The sequence below is a fragment of the Tachypleus tridentatus genome, chromosome 3, assembly GCF_004210375.1.
Source record: "Tachypleus tridentatus isolate NWPU-2018 chromosome 3, ASM421037v1, whole genome shotgun sequence".
NCBI lineage: Eukaryota > Metazoa > Arthropoda > Merostomata > Xiphosura > Limulidae > Tachypleus > Tachypleus tridentatus.
The window spans coordinates 74984958-75003896 of NC_134827.1; the positions used below are offsets into that span (position 1 = coordinate 74984958).

General features: G+C 32.2%; 1 protein-coding gene across 1 annotated transcript in view; it reads left to right on the forward strand.

Moving 5' to 3' along the window:
* The first annotated feature begins 17028 nt into the window (after nt 1-17028).
* LOC143247206 (dual specificity calcium/calmodulin-dependent 3',5'-cyclic nucleotide phosphodiesterase 1A-like) overlaps nt 17029-18939 on the forward strand; it is a 135158-nt gene continuing 133247 nt past the window's right edge. Inside the window, exon 1 of the mRNA XM_076494881.1 lies at nt 17029-17710. Within this exon, the coding sequence (XP_076350996.1) occupies nt 17629-17710 (82 nt within the window). The 5' untranslated portion in view covers nt 17029-17628. The remainder of the gene's footprint in view (nt 17711-18939) is intronic.

An 18939-nucleotide genomic window follows, 5' to 3' on the forward strand; every position in this document is an offset into this window, starting at 1 on the left:
CTTGATTATCAAGTGCCATCAGATTATCATTCAGCATATATACAATAGCACAAGACGAAGATTAAACTAATACGTAGAGACATTCATTTGATATCTTCATTATCCAGTATCACCAGTTTATCTTTTAATCTATATACAACAAAAGAAGAAGTAGATTGAAGTAAGGCGTAGAAACAATATTATTGAATATCTTAATTATCAAGTGGTATCACCAGTTTATCTTTTAATCTATATACAACAAAAGAAGAAGTAGATTGAAGTAAGGCGTAGAAACAATATTATTGAATATCTTAATTATCAAGTGGTATCACCTTATCATTCAGACTATATACAATAACAATAGCGTGGATTAAACAAATCCGTAAAAACAATATTATTTGTTATCTTGATTATCAAGTGTTATTGGCCTGTCGTTCAGCCTATATACAATAACACAAGACGTAGATTAAACAAACGCATAGAAACAATATAATTTGATATCTTGATTGTCAAGTGTCATTGGATTACATTCAGTCTATACACAAAAACACAAGACGTAGATTAAACTAATCCGTAAGAACAATATCATTTGATGTCACCATTATCAAGTGTCATCGGCTTACCTTTTGTCCTATATACAATAACACAAGACGTAGGTTAAACAAACGCATAGAAACAATATAATTTGATATCTTGATTGTCAAGTGTCATTGGATTATATTCACTCTATACACAAAAACACAAGACTTAGATTAAACTCATCCGTAAGAACAATATCATTTGATGTCACCATTATCAAGTGTCATCGGCTTACCTTTTGTCCTATATACAATAACACAAGACGTAGGTTAAACTAATGCAAAGAAACAATATCTTTTGATGTCGTGATTATCAAGTTTTATCGGGTTATCTAAAAGTCTATACACAATAAACGAATGCATAGAAACAATATAATTTGATATCTTGATTATCAAGTGCCATCGGATTATCATTTAGTCTATACACAACAGAAGACGTAGATTAAACTAATCAGAACAAACAATATCATTTGACGTCTTGATTATCAACTGTTATCGGTTTATCATTCAGCCTATATACAGTAACACAAACGAAGATTAAACTAATTTGTAGTAACATTATCATTTCGTATCTTGATTATCAAGTGTTATCAGATTATCTTTCAGTCTATATGCAATAACACAATAGGTAGATTAAACTAGTCTGTAGAAACAATAATATTGGAAAACTAGATTATCAAGTGTTATAAGGATATCGTTCAGTCTATATGCAATAACACAAGACGTAGATTAAAGAAATCTGCAGAAACAATAAAATTTGATATCTTGATTATCAAGTGTTATCTGATTGAGTTTCAGTCTATATACAATAACACAAGTCGTAAATTAAACTAATGCGTAGAAACCATATCATTTGACTTCTTCAATATCAAGAGGTATCACTTTATTTTTCAGTCTATATACAATAACACAAGACGTAGACTAAACTATCCTTAGAAGTAATATCATTTCATCTATTGATTATCAAGTGTTATTGGCTTATCATTCAGTCTATATACAAAAATATAACTCGTGGATTAAACAAATCCGTAAAAAAAATATTATTTGATATGTTGACTACTAATTGTTAACGGCTTCTCTTGCAGTCTATACACAATAACACAAGACATAGATTGAACTAGTCCGTAGTAAAGATATCATTTTATGTCTTGATTATCAAGTGTTATCGGCTTATCATTCAGTATATAGACAATTATACAAGACTAGGTTAAACAAATTCGTAGAATCAATATCATTTGATATCTTGATAATCAAGTGTTATCGATTTATCTTTAAAATTATATATAATATCATAATATGTAGTTTATACTAATCCTTTCGAAGAACACCAGGGCCTGGCATGGCCAAGCGCGTAAGGCGTGCGAGTCGTAATCCGAGGGTCGCGGGTTCGCGCCCCCGTCGCGCTAAACATGCTCGCCCTCCCAGCCGTGGGGGCGTATAATGTGACGGTCAATCCCACTTTTCGTTGGTAAAAGAGTAGCCCAAGAGTTGGCGGTGGGTGGTGATGACTAGCTGCCTTCCCTCTAGTCTTACACTGCTAAATTAGGGACGGCTAGCACAGATAGCCCTCGAGTAGCTTTGTGCGAAATTTCAAAACAAACAAACAAACAAGAAGAACACCATTTTATATCTGGATTATCAATTGTCATCTACTTATCTTCCAGTTTATATTCTATAACAGAAGGCGTAGATAAAAAAAAAATAGTAAAATCAATATAATTTTATTTCTTGATTATCAAATGATATCGGCTTATCATTCAGTCTATACACAATAACACAAGACGTAGATTAAACTAATTCGTATAAACAATATCATTTAATTTCTTGATCGTTTCGTGCCATTGGCTTATCATTCAGTATATATACAATAACATAATATGTAGTTTAAACTAATCCTTACAAACAATATTATTTTATATTTGGATTATCAACTGTCATCTACTTATTTACCAGTCTATTTCCTATAACACAATGCGTACATTAAACTAATCCGTAAAAACAATATCATTTCATATCTTAATTATCATCTTATCATTCAGTCCATACACAATAACACAAGACGTAGATTAAACTGATCCGAAGAAATAATATTATTTGATATATTGATTATGAAGTGTTATAGGCTTATCATTTATTCCATACGTTATAACATCAAGCAAATATTAAACTAATCCATAAAAAATATAATTCGATATCTTGTTTATCAATTGTTATCGGTTTATTTTTCAATCTATATACAATATCAAAATATGTAGATTAGACTAATCTGTGGAAAAAATATCATTTGTAAGCTGGATTATCAAGTGTTATCAGACTATCTTTCAGTCTATATTCAATAACAAAGAGACGTAGATTTAACTAATCCGTAGAAAAAATATCATTTGATATCTTTATTATCAAGTGTTATCGTGTTATCATTCCGTCCGTACACAATATCATAAGATGAAGATTAAAGTAATCTATTGAAAATGTATCATTCAATGTCTTGATTTTGAAGCGTTATTGAGTTATCATTTAGTTTTTATTCAATAAGACAAGACGTATATTAACCTTACCCATAGAAATAATATGATTTGGTTTTTTAATTATCAAGTGGTATGAGACTATTTTTCAGTCTATATACAATAACACAAAAAGTAGATAAAACTAATCCGTAGAAACAATATGATTTGATATCTTGATTATAATTTTTTTCAGTCTATCTTTCAGCCTGTATAGAATAACACAAGATGTAGATCAAACTAATTTTTTAATAAAATGTCATTTCATACCTTGATTATTCAATTACATCAGCTGACTATTTAGTCTATACACAATAACGCAAGAGTAAATTATACTAATCTGTAGAAACAGGCAAAATTGATATATTGATTATCAATAATTATCGGCTTGTCTTGCAGTCTATACACAATAACACAGCATGCAGAATAAAGTTATCCGTAGAAACTGTATAATATGATATCTTGATTATCAACTGTTTTCGGCTTATTATTCAGTCTGTACACAATAACATAAGACGAAGATTAAACTAATTTGTAGTAACAATATCATTTCGTATCTTAATTATCAAGTATTATCAGATTATCTTTCAGTTTATATACAATAAAACAAGACGTAGATTAAACTAACTCGTAGAACCAATATTATTTGATATCGCGATTATCATGTGTAATCGACTTATGTTTCAGCCTATATACAATAACCCTAGACGTAGATTGAACTACTGCGTAGAAACAATATCATTTGATGTTTTGGGTGTCAAATGTTATCGGCTTATCATTCAGTCTATATGCAAGACGTAGATTAATCTAATGAGCAGGAATAATATCATTTGATATTTTGATTATCAAGTGGTATGATACTATCTTTCAGCCTGTATAGAATAAAACAAGACGTAGATTATACTAATCCATAAAAACAACATTATTTGATATCTTGATTATCAAGTGGTGTGAATCTACCCTTCAGTCTATATAAAATAACTCAAGACGTACATTAAACCAATCCACAGAAACAATACCATTTGATTTCTTGATTATTAATGTTTTTTCAGTCTATCTTTGACTCTCCATGGAATAACACAAGACATAGATTATACTAATAAAAAAAATCATTTGATAACTTTTTTATCACGTACTATCGGCTTTTATTTCAGTCTATACACAATAACAGACGACGTAAATTAAGCTAATCCGTAGACACAATATCATTTGATATCTTGATTATCAAGTGTTATCGGGTTATCATTCAGTATATATACAATAACGCAATATGTAGTTCAAACTTATCCTTACAAACAATATTATTTTATATCTGGATTATCAACTGTCATCTACTTATCGGCATGTAATTTATTAATGATATACATTTCTTAAACTTCAACAATAATGATGATTGTTATCATCCTATAACACAACTCGTAGATTAAACTAATCCGTAAAAACAATGTCATTTCATATCTTAATTATCAACTATTATCATCTTATCATTCAGTCTATACACAATAACACAAGACGTAGATTAAACTAATCCAAAGAAACAATATCATTTGATATATTGATTATGAAGTGTTATAGGCTTATCATTTATTCCATACGTAATAACATCAAGCAAATATTAAACTAATCCATAAAAAATATAATTCGATATCTTGTTTATCAATTGTATCTTGAGTATCAAGTGTTATCGGTTTATTTTATAGTCTATATACAATATCAAAATATGTAGATTAAGCTTATCTGTCGAGAAAATAACATTTGTAAGCTAGATTATCAAGTTTTACCAGGCTATCTTTCAGTCTATATTGAATAACACAAGACGTAGATTAAGCTAATGCTTAGAAACAATATCATTAGATTTCTTGATTATCAAGTGTTATCGTCTTATCATTCACTCTGTACACAAAATCACAAGTCGAAATTAAACTAATCTGTAGAAACAATATCATTTGATATCTTGATTATCAGTGTTATCAGCTTATTATTTAGTTTTTATTCAATAACACAAGACGTGGATCAAACTTACCCATAGGAACAATATACAGACACAATGATTCAGACCTAGGTTAAACTAATCCGTAGGAACAATATAATTTCATATTTTGGTTATCAAGTGTTCTTAGTTTATCGTTCAGTCAATATACAATAACACAAGACGTAGATTAAACTAATCCGTAGAAACAATATAATTTGATATCTTAACTATCAATTTTTTTCAGTCTACCTTTCAGTCTGTATAGAATAACAGAAGACGTAGATTATACTAATGCGATAAAACAATATAATTTGATATCTTAATTATCAAGTGTTATCAGATTTTTATTCAGTCTATATACAATAACACAAGACGTAAATTAAACTAATGCGTTATTATCGAGCGTTATTAGACTATCTTTTTGTCTACATAGAATAACACAAGACGTGGATTAAACTTGCCCATAGGACATAGGAACAATATCATTTGATATCTTGATTATCAAGTGTTATTGGCTTATCTTTATTATATATACAATAACACAAGACGTAGATTAAATTAATCCGTAAAAGAATATCATTTTATATCTTGATTATGAACTGTTATCGGCTCATGATTTAGTCTATTTAAATAACACAAGTCGTAGATTAAGCTAATCTGTAGGAACAATATCACTGGATATCTTGATTATCAAGTGTTATCAGTTTATCTTTATTATCTATACAATAACACAAGACCTACATTAAACTAATGCGTATAAATAATATTATTTGATTTCTTGATTATCGAGTGTTATCGGCTTATATTTCAGTCTATACACAACAACACAAGACTTAGATTAAATTAATGTGTGGAAACAATATCGTTTGATATCTTGATTATCAAGCGTTATCGGCTTATCTGTCTGTCAGTCTGTATATTGCAATACAAGACGTAGATTAAACTAATCCGTAGAAAAAATATCATTTGATATCTTGATTGTCAAGCTTTATTGGCTTACCTGTCTGTTAGTCTGTGTGTTGCAATGCGAGGTATAGATTAAGTTAAAGAGGTGTTCTCCCCAGTTGCACAGCGCTATAACGTTAGAAATTGGTTTCGACACTTATTGGCAGAGCACCGATAGCCCTTTGTGTGTTTTGTGTTTAACTGCAAACAAATAAATTATTAATTTTAAGTAGATAACTTTATTGGTATATATTTTGTAATGGATCGTCTACTGCTCATTTAGCTGATAAATTTATATATATATATGTAATGAAAATAATTGCGGGAACATAAAAGCGATACTCATCCGTGAGTCGCAAAGAACAAGTAGTGAAAATAGGTGGTTAGATTAGTAAAGGTAGACCTTACCACAGGTTATACAAAATATTACATTTTGTTCTCGTGCAGCCCTACAGTGTACCAGATTAAGGCTGTTGTACAGTATTGTTTCAAGCTTAGTTTGTCCATCCTTACAATTCTGTGAAATTGTTTAGTCGTTTTTTGTCTTTCTCACTTTTGTTTTTCACTTAAATCCTTACGACTTGAAGAATTTTTCTCGGGTCTTTCTACAGACCAGGATATGACCGAGAGCATTTTTCTCCCATTCAGGTGCATCTTTTATCACATTGCTGTAAGCTAGGAATCTTTGTTTGTCTCTGCATGGTGAGTCGGAGTTCTGATGGATCGGTATCATGGAACAGTGTTTGCCTGTGTGTGTCAGGAGCTAAAGTGCCATCAATTTTGTGAATAGAACCATCTTTATTGGCTTAGAATTTTCTCCAGACTTATACTGATTAGCAGCCATCATGCTTCAGTAAAGATTCTGTTACACACTTGCTCTGATACCATTTCATCCTTTTTATCATCGAACAGATTGTTGCTGCTAAATAGTTCAATCTTGGATGCATTTGTAAAGAGGAAATTTTTCTATTTTTGCTCACTCCACTATTTATAGTTCAACAACTATTTGAAATTAACAAATTAACCTATTCTTAGAAGTGGTTTTCGAGAAGTTATACATTCGTAGAAACAACTTTTCTGCTAATATTTTACTGTTCTCGGGTATGTTTGCAGATTTATAGTACTAGAAATCGGATTTCAATACCAGTGGTATTTTTTGCATAATAACAAAACAAACATATTGTACTCGGGGTAATATTCACACCTGTATTTATAACAAGGTTGTTAGCAAGAACTAAATTATAAAGAACTCTTAGATACTTCACATCTCTTTTGGAGAATTTAGTTTAACTTCTACCTCTTTTATAACTAACAATGTCCATTTGAAGAACCCTTTGTAAAGTATTTCATACAACTCTTACTATAACATAGGTCCTATCGCAATTTTTTCTCATGGAGTATCTTAAACCAATTCCAATCTTTGATTTCACAGAGCTCGTTATGCGGTATTTTAACACTGCGAACCATCCTAAAGGCACTGCTACTACTGGGCATAGTATAACATCCCGTACTTTTAGTTATTTATTACACATGTGACGAAATTCATCACAATAGTAAGTTTGAATAAACATTAAATTATAGTCAACTGAAGGGGTTTAAACCCCAACTGTGATGATAACAACACTTATTCAATGTTTTATTTAATCTCGTTTAACATGAAAGAACAATCATTTATTTTATTACTTTAAATAAATCTTCTATTTTTTAGAGCTCAATAAATATTTTATTACAAGCATCTTAAATTTAGTTATATTATTTTTATTTTTTTATAATTAAAGGCAATTATTAAATATTTTTGGCTCTAGGTAACAAAAATTATCATGAAAAAATCTTTTGTAACTGCACCTAGTGGGTCAGCAGTATATGCGTAAATGTAAACGATAAAATCCGGGTTTTGATACTGGTGGTGGGTCCAGCACAGAGAGCCCATTGTATACCTTTGCACGTAACAATTAACAAAAACTACTGGTCAAGTGATGAGGGTATTCGACTCATAATCTGATAGTCGTAGGTTCGAGTCCTCGTCACACCAAATATGCTCTTTCTTTTTTTTAGCCGTAGGGACGTTATAATGTGACAGTCATTTGTTGGTAAAACAGTAGCCAAAGAGTCATTCACTGTTCAATTAGGAAGGGCTATTTTGAATATCTATGTGGCAAACATGTTCCAAAAGGTAATCTAGGCTTCATGTTTCTCAGCTGAGATGTGATGAAAAATACAGTTTGCTGTATTTCAGGCTTATAAAACATATCAAGGTCTATGATATTTCCTTAAGCATTTGTTATCTATGTATCAAACAGACAAGAGATGTCCGGTACATTAATACTGGCTTCAACCTGTAGCTCCGACGTCAGTCTAAGTTTCACATTTAAAGCCACTCTTTTTCTTTAGGTAAACAATCTAAGTTAGCTTACTGTAGTTTCCGTACATATATATATATATAATTGTACATTTTCTAACTTTTCACGTAAATTCTGGACTTTTCACTTGATAACCAAGTAACCAAAACAATATTCTTTACATAAATTAGAATCAAGTTATGAGATGACAAGGTTCTCATATGTTAAGATAATCTATGTCTTGTATTAATGTAGATAGAGTGATTGGCCAATGACCACTTGATAATCAAGTTTTTAGATAACAATGTTGTTATATCATTCATAAGGTTAATTATGCTATATATTATTGCACGTAGATAAATGTTTAGACAGAAATATAGACGAGTAAATAAATGTGTAAGTTTCGAAGGTTCCAAGTTTGAAATTCCAATCGTTCTTGTCTTTATCTTTTTTACTAACACTTTTCTGTTACTTATCTATGTTTTGTTTTCGTAAGATGTTCTAATGTTCTCCCAGTTTCTTGTTTAATGTTTTGTTTCCTTTGTCTCTTCGAGTATAGCGGCATCACTTGAGAATCCAGCCACATGTTCTATCCACTGCAACAAAAGTCAGCTAAACAGATCCATCTCGCTGTCGCCAGGGCTAATAAGCAGAGAAATAAAATGAAATTTATTATTCAAGTAACAAAAGCTATTTACATAGTAAAACTTTAGCCTATGCTCGCCTTAACGAGACTACACGACACGTGAGCCTATTAAAAGCAAACGAACACGCGATTACGGACTAGTTTAAGTTCGCTTTAAAAGGATGTTTGTTATGATTAAATGTTATCCTTATTGACATATAAAGCTACATCAAAATCTCATTACTTCACACTTAATAAATATTAAATTATACAAACTCCCAACCTCTAACAATTAGCGACAAAACTAATATATTTCCTATCTGTTCACAGTTGTAAGTTATCTCTTCCCCGCCATCCCCGTGACCAAAAAGGTAAACCTGGATACTTATAACGCTAAAATCCGGGTTTCGACACCGTCGTAGGCAGAGCATAAGTAGTCTATTGTGTGGTTTTCTGTTTACAATGGAAAAACAATAAACAAAGAAAAATCAAAAGAAACAAACAATAAAAAAAGGAAAATAAAAATATAGATAAAAATCAAAAGAAATAAACAAAGGAAAATGAAAAAGAAACAAACAGAGATCAAAAGAAATATATAGGAAACAAAGTAACATATATCCCCTAGAGGAAACTGAATGGAGAAAAATTACACTCATTGTAGAAAGAAGAAACGGAAAACAATTTCATCAAGCAGGTCTTAGGCCTAACTAAGTTTTATTTTCCTTAGGTTAAATGACTCTGTACGCAAGAAGAGAGATAATTATATGCGCTTTGATGATACCTGCATAATTTTGTCTTTCTGTGAAATATTACGAACACGTTAGGGTTAACATGACAATTTCCACAAAAGAAAGTTCCTGGTGAAACTAATTTTTATGTTTCTGGAAAACAATGGACACTTCTACATCTGTTGTGAGAGTAGACACTTTTAAGCTCTTTGTAATTCTGGAACAACGGACACATCTTACATTAACACAACTCACTAACACAGTTAGTTATTTCTGGGAAATAGTCAGCGTATCTTCGATTTGTTTGTATATTAAACGATTTCATACTAAATAAAATTTTAATTTTTCAAAAATGGTTTTGGTCACTGATCAATATAAAGTTTAACTAGGAGCTGATAATGAATTATACAGAAAAGGAAAACATTTTATTACCGAGTACATTTTTTAAAAGTTTAATTTAGATATGTTACTTTTAGTACACTATATATATTACACAAACAACAGACGCGATTATCTGCAGTGTATCAGATTTATATTTCAGTATTAAGATGATTTTTTAACTGACATCATTTCAAACAATGTGCCACATTCAAACCCCCAAACTATCAGGAGTTCCCGTATGTAATTAAGAAGGTACGATAAAAGCCATAAAAAATCTCTAAAGATAAACTTACCGATATATAGGAAAAATGCAGCAACTACTGTAATATCTCAGTAATATATCAAAGACCCCTAGAGTAATTTTTAACTCGACTGTTCTTCTTAGACTCTATTGTCTACTCCCTCTAACGATAGCATATGCCATTACGCACTATCTAACGATAACATTATCAGAAAATGAAAGGAATGCTATTGTATGTGTCAGTTGGTTTTCCTGTCTCTTATACACAACATTTTTACGCTTACTTATAAACATTAAAATAGAAAGTGAAACCTAATATACTAAGAAAACGAAATCAAAAGGATAAAGGAAGCCCATGAAATCAAAGATATCAACATATCTGCCATGGGCTACTCATGTAATATTTAATTATTTTGAATTAAGCACAAAGCTACACGATAAACTACTAGTGCTTTGCCCACCACGGGTATCGAAACCCTATTTCTAGCGGTATGAGTCCGCAGACATATTACTGTGCCACAGAGAGACCTGTTATAATATAGTGGTATCAAAAGCTTTAATGAAACATGTTATTACACGTGTATCTATCTATCTATCCATACATATATATATATATATAGTTCCTGAAAATTTTGAAACAATGTTAAAATATTGAAATATCTTGCAAAAAAGTTCTATTTAGTACATAATGAGCTACATAGGTATTATTTTCTTACAACTTTTCCATTATGTTTTGAGCTTTACAGAGTATTGTCATGTGCAACTCGCGACCCTCAGATTACGAGTTCGAATCTCCGTCAGACCAAACATCCTCTCCCTTTCAGCTATGGTAGCGTTATAATTGTGACGGTCAACACCACTATTCGTTGGTAAAAGAGTAGTCCAAGAGTTGGCGGTGGGTTGTTTTGACTAGCTACCTTCCTTCTAGTCTTTCACTGCTAAATTATGGACGGCTAGCACAGATAGCCCTCGAATAGCTTTGCGCGAAATTCAAAACAAACCAAACCTATTAGGTGCGTGTGGGATACAAAAAAAATAAGGATTATTAAACTGCACCTAGTGGTCATTAGGAACATTATATTTTAACACTCCTACGAAAAGACGTTTCTAGTCCTGATTTCTCCAAGCCCGTTCCCCTGGCTGTGGTTTCGCTAGATAGTAGATAGGGACAGTGGGAATCTCATTAATCCATTCATTAATGGATTTAAATGGCAATTTCATTTAAATACAAAATTATTAGCCTAATATTAATAACCTTTCAAGTTGCTCTGAGGCCTATTAGGCCCCACTTTTCGTAGGAGTGTTAAAAGACATTTCTGGAACTCATAAAGCTTGAACATACCACGACAGGAAAAGAAGGTTGAATTTAACGCGTTTCTGTTCCGCGTTATACGATGAATCCGTGCAGTTGTTTCATTAGTGGGACGCGTATTCGTGCCTGCATTTTAGAAATAAGGGACGTGTTCCGCACAACTCGTATGTAAGGACCAGAACTGCAATACTCAAGATTTAAGCGAAGAAAAAACAGTGTGGGAAAATAGCTTTTTTGCTGAAAGTAGATTAGTGAAGGTAAAGAAATCTACAATTTTAGTGTTTATAAGACTGAGTTTCCAACGGATCGTTACTGTAAATGTTATTAAGACAAAGTGACTCTTGGTGTTATGAACTGCATGGAAAGAAAAATAAAAGAGTATTTATCACACATCCTAAAAGTTAATAACGGTTAACCTGATAGTTAGCGCTTAGAATGCAGCTACAAATCAACGCTTTAAAAAATAGAAGGCCGCGAGGAAGTACGAAAAAGATTCGATAAATCGTTACCTGGAAACGTTGGTCACTGTTTATGATGTATGTAGGTTAAGTAGCTCCACAGAGTTTCTCGTCTTCAGGTTGTTCGAGTACAAAAATGTGTTACACTCAAGTTAGGCGTCTACGAATATCCAAGAATCTCGTCTCTGGATGGGAAAATCAGCCATTGTACAAAGTTTGTCGTTCGTCTCTACGTCAGCCGTGGTTTTGTTTAGTGGTTGAATGTACGTAGTTTCTGTTTTGCCAATTGGGTAGCTTGCAGTAATAAACAACAACTTTCCCGAATATTGTCAGAATGAAGATTTATAGAATTAGTAGAATACAAAATAAAAATGTAGAACCATAAACTATGAAAATAACCGTATACTGATTTTCAGGTTAGAACATATAAAGTTTATTTAAGATATCATATAATGATTATTTTTTCAAGTTATCACACCTGAGATTATTTTAAAGATAAATCACTTGATACTATTCTAAAGTTCTCTCATCTGGGTTCTTTTCTATTGGTATTGTATTTTGGATTTTTGAAAAGATATCTCACTTTGGAATCTTAAGATATCGTAATTATAACAATTAACTCTAAAGATTTCAAACAGAATAAAATGACGTCATTACTCGTGATTTTAAACAGAATAAAACCACGTCACTACTCGTATTGACAGTTTGGTTGGTTTTCAATTTCGCACAAAGCTACACGAGGGATAGCTGTCAATAAATTATCAGTGTAAGATTAGAGGGAAGGCAGCTAGTCATTACTACCCACCGCCAACTCTTGAGCTACTCTTTTATCAACGAATAGCGGGATTGAGTGAAACATTCAAAACGCCTCCAAGGGCGAGCATGTTTGGTGTCGAAGATGATTAGAACCACGAAACTCATATTACGAGTCGAGCGACCTATCCATCTAATCTTTCCCTCCCTCAACATTATGACTAATTTCTATTTTCATTTAAATAAGCAAGAAAAAACATAGCATTACCTAGTACAGAATTATTGCAACATTTTTCTAAGACTGATTTTAAATTGTGAAATTTCTTCATTATTGATATAAATTACTTCTATGATTTACAATTATATAAACACATCCAGAAGGCGTCTACACACGCACACACACAAACACACACAGCAATATATTATTCTTTATAGATATGGCCAGGTGGTTAAGGCACTCAACTCGTAATCAGAGGGCGGCGGGTTCGAATCCCCATGGCACCAAACATACTCGCCTTTTCAGCAGTGGCGCCGTTACAATGTGACGGTCAATCCTACTATTTGCTGGTAAAAGAGCAAATGGGTGGTGATAACTAGCTGCCTTCCATCTACTCTTACCCTGCTAAATTAGGTATGGTTATCGAAGATAGCCCTTGTGTAGCTTTGCGCGAAATTTAAACCAAACTTTATAGATATAAAAGTTTATATCTCTGATAATCTTATAATTACGATATAAAGAATATTAAAGGGTTTTATACAACACACCATTAACTAGTTTATTGATCACAAGTTAGGTTTAATATTTCCGTGGAGGTAAACATATGTTTCATTTGTTAAAATTAACCATCAGGAGAATGATATTATTTCAGCGACAACCTAACCCTTATTTGGTCTATATAGTCAGTGTTCACAGTTTGTTTCTGTTTTAGGTAAAGATGTTTAGTAGAAGGCGTCAGGTGTGGCTTAGTGGTGTTCACCTGCACGATGGATTCACGATTATTGTCTTGCTGTCACAAAAACACACGCGATACACTTTGCGCTGTAAAATTGAGGTCAGCACAACTATCTGTACATTGTTGAGTTAGTAGAAGACCAGAAAATATTTGTATATTGTTGATATACTAGAAGACCAGGAACGATTTGTACATTGTTGACTCAGTAGAAGAGCGGGAAAGATTAGTACATTGTTGACTTAGCAGAAGACGAGGAAAGATTTCTAAATTATTGACTTAGTAAAAGACCGGAAAAGATTTGTACATTGTTGATATAATAGAAGAGCTGGAAATATTTGTATATTGTTGATATAGTAGAATACCAGAATGATTTGTATATTGTTGACTTAGTAGAAAACTAGGAAAGATTGATCATCGTAGACTTAGCAGAAAACCAGGAAAGATTTTAAAGTTGTTAATATAGTAAGAGACCAGGAAATATTTTATGTTGTTGATATACTAGAAGACCAGGAAATATTTGTATATTGTTGATATAGTAAAAAACCAGGAAAGATTTTTAAATTGTTGATATAGTAGAAGACCAGGAAAGATTAGTACATTGTTGACTTAATAGAAGACTGGGAAAGATTTGTACATTGTTTACTTAGCAGAAGACCAGGAAATATGGGTATATTGTTGAATTAGTAGGAGACAGGGAAAGATTTGTACATTAATGATATACTAGAAGATCAGTAAATATTTGTGTACTGTTGATATAGTAGAAGACCAGGAAACATTTGTATATTGTTGATATAATAGAAGATAAAGAAAGATTTTTACGTTTTTGATATAGTAGAAGAACAGGAAAGATTTTCAAGTTGTTGACTTACTAGAAGACCAGTAAATATTTGTATATTATTGATACAGTAGAAGACAGGAAAGATTTTTAAATTGTAGATATAGTAGAAGACCAGTAAATATTTACATATTGTTATTATAGTGGAAGACAATGAAAGATTTCTAAATTGTTGGCTTAATAGAAGACGGGGAAAGATTTGTACATTGTTGATATAGTAAAAGATCAGGAAATATTTGTATATTTTGATATAGTAAAAGACCAAGAAAGATTTGTACATTGTTGATATAGTAAAAGATCAGGAAATATTTGTATATTTTGATATAGTAAAAGACCAAGAAAGATTTGTACATTGTTGATATAGTAGAAGACATGGAAATGTGTCAGACATTGTTTAGGTTCAGTATTTATCTATCGTATGATTTTTTTCATTCTATATTACTATCATCTAATTCATTACCTGACAAACGTTTGTGTGTTAGTGTTTTTGGGTATAACTTTTAAACCGCTAAGCCTATCATGAACTCTTAACCTACTTCTAAGTGTGACACTTGGAGGTTACAGTTCTGATCTGTCTCGCTATTATAGGTAAGTTGTGTAGTTTCTTTTCTCTTTTTAATTAAACAGGTAAAGTATCAGTTTTTCTCTTTTTAATATTTAGAAGAACCTTCATTGGTATTATTGAAATAGTTTTAGAACATTGCCATTCTATTTTATAACGCAATTTTGTTTTGTTCTCTCCTGTTTAACCCAAACAAAATATTATACGCTTATAAACCGAGAATTTCGACCCTTCTCTCGAGTATTTGTCATTTCTTCTTTTCTGAGAAAAATTACAGCTACGTCGAATATCAAACAATACAGCACCGAAATCTGACACAAACGAGCGATGACATCATTAAAGTAAAGGTAAGGTTCTTTATCATCTCGATCTATGTCTAATTGCAATATATATACTACCACTGTTAGCTTGTACTTGCAACAGTGTTAGAGGCTGTAGTTCTTGGTAATGAAGCTGAACACGACTAGTCTGTAACTTTATGTTAATTTAGCAGTGAAAGACTGCAGGGAAGGTAGTTAATCTTCACTGCTCTTGGGTTACTTTTCTTACCAAGGAATAGTGGGATTAATAGTCACATTATATAGCTGCGACAGCTAAGGAGAGTATGTTTGGATGAACGGAGATTCGAAGCCACAACCCTTAGATTGAGGATTAAGTGTCCTAACCATCTTCCTATGCTAGGCCCTTCAGGAAGAGAGTTTAGATGACTTAAGATAAAACCCACTAAGATGAGTTTAGGTTTTGAATAGGTGTTGATGTTTTATTAGCGTTAAGCTATGCAGGGGGATATCTACCTTAGGACAAAAAAACACGTGACTAGAAAATAGATCTACCTTTTGTATGTATTTTCTACTATTGCATTTTAATTTGGAAGACTGTGTTGTTGTACTGGCTTCAAAGTTATTAAGGTAAAGCATATTCAATATCTGGTGAATGTCATGGTGTTTCATTATTCATTTTCTAAGGAAACAATAGAAAAGCGAAGGATGTGTGTAAGCTAGTGACAGAACATTATCAATACAAATAATATAGAATTTTATTACACACAATCAGAGAATACACTAGCTTTCAGTAAGGGGGAGAAACGTCAAAAACCATGTTGTAAAAACATTTTGTAAATGTTAAATATTGTAAGGATGAAAATGTCAAAACAGAATGCAAACTCATAGATCATCCCTACATGATTTTGAATATCAAAATTTAATGTTATATGTGAAATGTATACTTGACTTTCATATTACTGTAATTGGAAGATATATATTCCTGACTCCAAGGAAGCAATTTATTTGTTATAATATCGTGGTCTTGTCAGGATAGGTATTTGTAGTCTAAGAGCCGAGGACTTACGTACAAATAAAGCCAAGTTGAGACAAGACATGTTTTAATCATCACAGACTCTCTTTTCGAGGTCAGTGAAAATGACAGACTTCGTAATCATATAATGTATAAAGTTAAGACTGATTTAATCTCCTGTTTAACATATGAAGCTAGGACTAGTCTGAAACTCCTACTCATTATATGAATCACTCTAATTGTTGTGTGTTTCAGTTTTATTTTGTGCTGATTTATGACAGCATTTCAAACAGTGTGTTTTACATGGTTAGATTAATTAACTTGTGAGTTAACTTTCGTTTTTTTTGTTCTGAAGTAGGACCTAACAACAACACAACAACAGATATTTGTGATTCTCACACAAGGTCTTCCTATTTTTATATCAACCATTCTATGGCTGAACGTGCTCTGTGGAGGTCCCACAACAACGTAGCAACAGTTGGTTGTGATTCTCAATAGACGCGTGCGCGATATTTTACGCACGGAGTCATGCAGCCTGGGCGGTTCCTCTAATATCTTCTCTTTGTATGTAGCCGACGACTGTGACAGTGAACCGTTCTCTTTCCAACGTGCAGTTGAGCGTATGAAGTTCACTAGGATCGCTTGAAGTCAAAACAAACTGAAGGAGTAAGAAATAGAGACCGTTTCTATAGAGACAGTTTCTATAGAGACAGTTTCTATAAGATGGAGCTTTCGTCATGCGATTTACGATTTTCTACTCAGGAAAAATTTACCGTCAGTTTTCTCAATGTCTCATAATTTATATGAAATGATGTTTAGGTAATCATCAGCAGAAGTCGTTGTCTCGGAAGAGAGCTACCCGTTGTATACTTGTCACAACTAATCCACTAGGAAGAGAGCTACCCGTTGTATACTTGCCACAACTAATCCACTAGGAAGAGAGCTACCCGTTGTATACTTGTCACAAATAATCCGTTTTCGTTCCCTAAAACAACAATCAAAATGGCGCTTAAAACACACAGACAGTGAAACACGAACAACAACAACCAAAACATTAAACCTCACTGGTGGTTTATTACGATTTGCTGGTCTACGGAGCAAAAGCCAAGTGTTCTATGTAATGCATTTTCTTGTGAGAGGAGTTGCTCATTGAACCTTTCAAACTTTTCCTTAATGGCTTCACGAAAAGGTCCTCGTCAGTTCAAAAAGTGTAAAAGCGCCACTTTTCAGCTGGACGGGTTTTCATACACAATAGGTAAGTACAAGTAATAATTCCAAACAAATATAAGTTCCGATTCCTTAGTTATTTCTCTATTAAGTCTCATTAGAAACGCAAATTAATTTATGTATAGTGAGGTACATGTGTTTTTCTAAGACTACGTCGTATATAGTGAAGCAGATGTGTTTTTTCAAGACTGAGTTGCACTTGGTGTAATATTACTAAATATGAAACACAGAAATAAAACACTAACATTAATTCAAGACGAAAAATGTAATTAGTAACCCTAGAACTATCGACGAAAATCTGCATGACCATACCGGTTTTAACGTATCTCTTCTAAATTATTTACGCATCAAATTTCTCGAGTATCTATGCCTAATGGTATTCGAAAATAGTGTATAAAAATAATATTAGCTAAATAACGCTGAGTAATGTCGTGTTCTTCTGTTTATTTTATGATTTCACCCAGTACTGTGGTCAGAGTCAGAGTCGTAGCAGATATTACACGAAATTATTGAATAATTACGTCGGTACTTGAGGGATAAGTGAAAGTAATGATTAAATAAACACCTCAAATTATTAACATAAATCAATGAACAAAATATGTGAAATGATTTGTTATTTAACATAATTTATCTGAAATTTACTTGATGCGTAGCATACAGTAAAAACCAACTTAAACTTTCGTCAGGTATTCTATTGTTTTCGTAAATACTTTTTGTTGTCTCGCAAAACAATTGCACTAATATTAATGTATTATTGTAATTCATGGAAAATACACTTTGTTCATTAAACAAACAACTGGACTAATATTAATTGTAGACCATTTCGGTAATCTTTTTCGTTGACACAGCTATGACAATAAAATTCCGGGCTCTCTTCTACTATTACACCCTATTGTTCAGCTTTCTGTTTCATAACAAAACAAACTTCTATATAAAAGAATGATGAAACAGACATTAAACTTATTTTAACCCTGAGTTTTCTCCAGAAACCCAGTAATGGCCATGTCTCGCGTACAAAAATCACTAAACAACGTCTCAACATGGAGCAACAAGTGGAGGGTCGTGTTAAATCCGACAAAAACACAAGCAATCACCTTCTATAGAAAACTAAAGAAGCAAAGAAAAAATCTAGAAAAAATAAATCTATCACTTGGAAACACAACCATTAACATGAGCAAAAACATCACATTCCTTGGCGTCACTTTCGACACAAAACTAACATGGAAAAAACACATAAACAATATACACTCATCAATC